Raw genomic sequence first — 967 nt, forward strand, 5'->3', positions numbered from 1 at the left:
CCATCAGACAGGCAGTTTGGAAGAAACAATATACTTGATACAATCTTTATATTATAGGAAGATATGCCTTCTCCGGGGCGCCTGGGGTGGCTCAGTTGGTTAAGTGTCCAACTCTTGATCTAGCTCAGCTCTCGATCTCAGGATCGTGAGTCCAGTCCCCATGTTGGGCTCCACGCTGGGCCTGGAGCCGACTTTAAAAATAAAGGAGAAAAGATACTCCTTCCTAATGGGTTCCATTTGCAAGTACAGTTAACATCTTCACTACGTGAGTAAACGAAATCAGTGGGTGCCGGTCGCTATTGTCTGTATTCATTTCACATTTTCGAGAGCAGTTTCCATTTCAGACATTTCAAGTATTTGTTTTAGAAAATATAGTCACACAAGCACCCTCCTTCTGCACACATCCTGTTTGTTCTCTGTGAACTTGAAATGGCGCAGAATGTCTTTGCCCAGAACTCTAAAAGCATCTCTGATTCCTGCTTGCGTTTTGCCCTTGATACAGGAAGTTTTGCTGGAGTTGCTAGAGCAGTGTGTGGATGGCTTATGGAAAGCAGAACGCTATGAAGTCATTTCTGAGATTTCCAAGTTGATCATTCCAATTTATGAGAAACGTCGTGAGTTTGAGGTAGGTCATTAAAACGTTTGCCTCACTGGGGGCACCTGGCTGGCTCAGTCGGCTGAGCCTCCGACTTCGACTCAGGGCTTGATCTCAAGGTTCGTGAGTTCAGGCCCCGCGTCGGGCTCTGCGCTGACAGCATGGAGACCGCTTCGAATTGTCTCCCTCTCTCTGCTTCTCCTCCTCTCTCTCTCTCTCTCTCTCTCTCTCTCAAAAATAAATAAACATTAAAAAAAAAAAGTCTAAACATTTGCATCATTGGCCCAAGTTAGATTTTATTTTGGTCTCAGAAAACATAATAACGTAGTTACGTTACGGCCCCTCTAGGTGTGTTCTTTGAAGAATCAAATG

General features: G+C 44.7%; 1 protein-coding gene across 1 annotated transcript in view; it reads left to right on the forward strand.

The window, feature by feature from the left end:
• Positions 1-967, forward strand: part of DOCK11 (dedicator of cytokinesis 11) — a 147,138-nt gene that overhangs the window by 124,225 nt on the left and 21,946 nt on the right. The window contains exon 45 of the mRNA XM_077771917.1: positions 503-625. Coding sequence (XP_077628043.1) covers positions 503-625 — 123 coding nt within the window. The remainder of the gene's footprint in view (positions 1-502; positions 626-967) is intronic.

Source organism: Crocuta crocuta, unplaced genomic scaffold (assembly GCF_008692635.1).
Source record: "Crocuta crocuta isolate KB4526 unplaced genomic scaffold, BGI_CrCroc_1.0 scaffold1269, whole genome shotgun sequence".
NCBI classification, from domain to species: domain Eukaryota; kingdom Metazoa; phylum Chordata; class Mammalia; order Carnivora; family Hyaenidae; genus Crocuta; species Crocuta crocuta.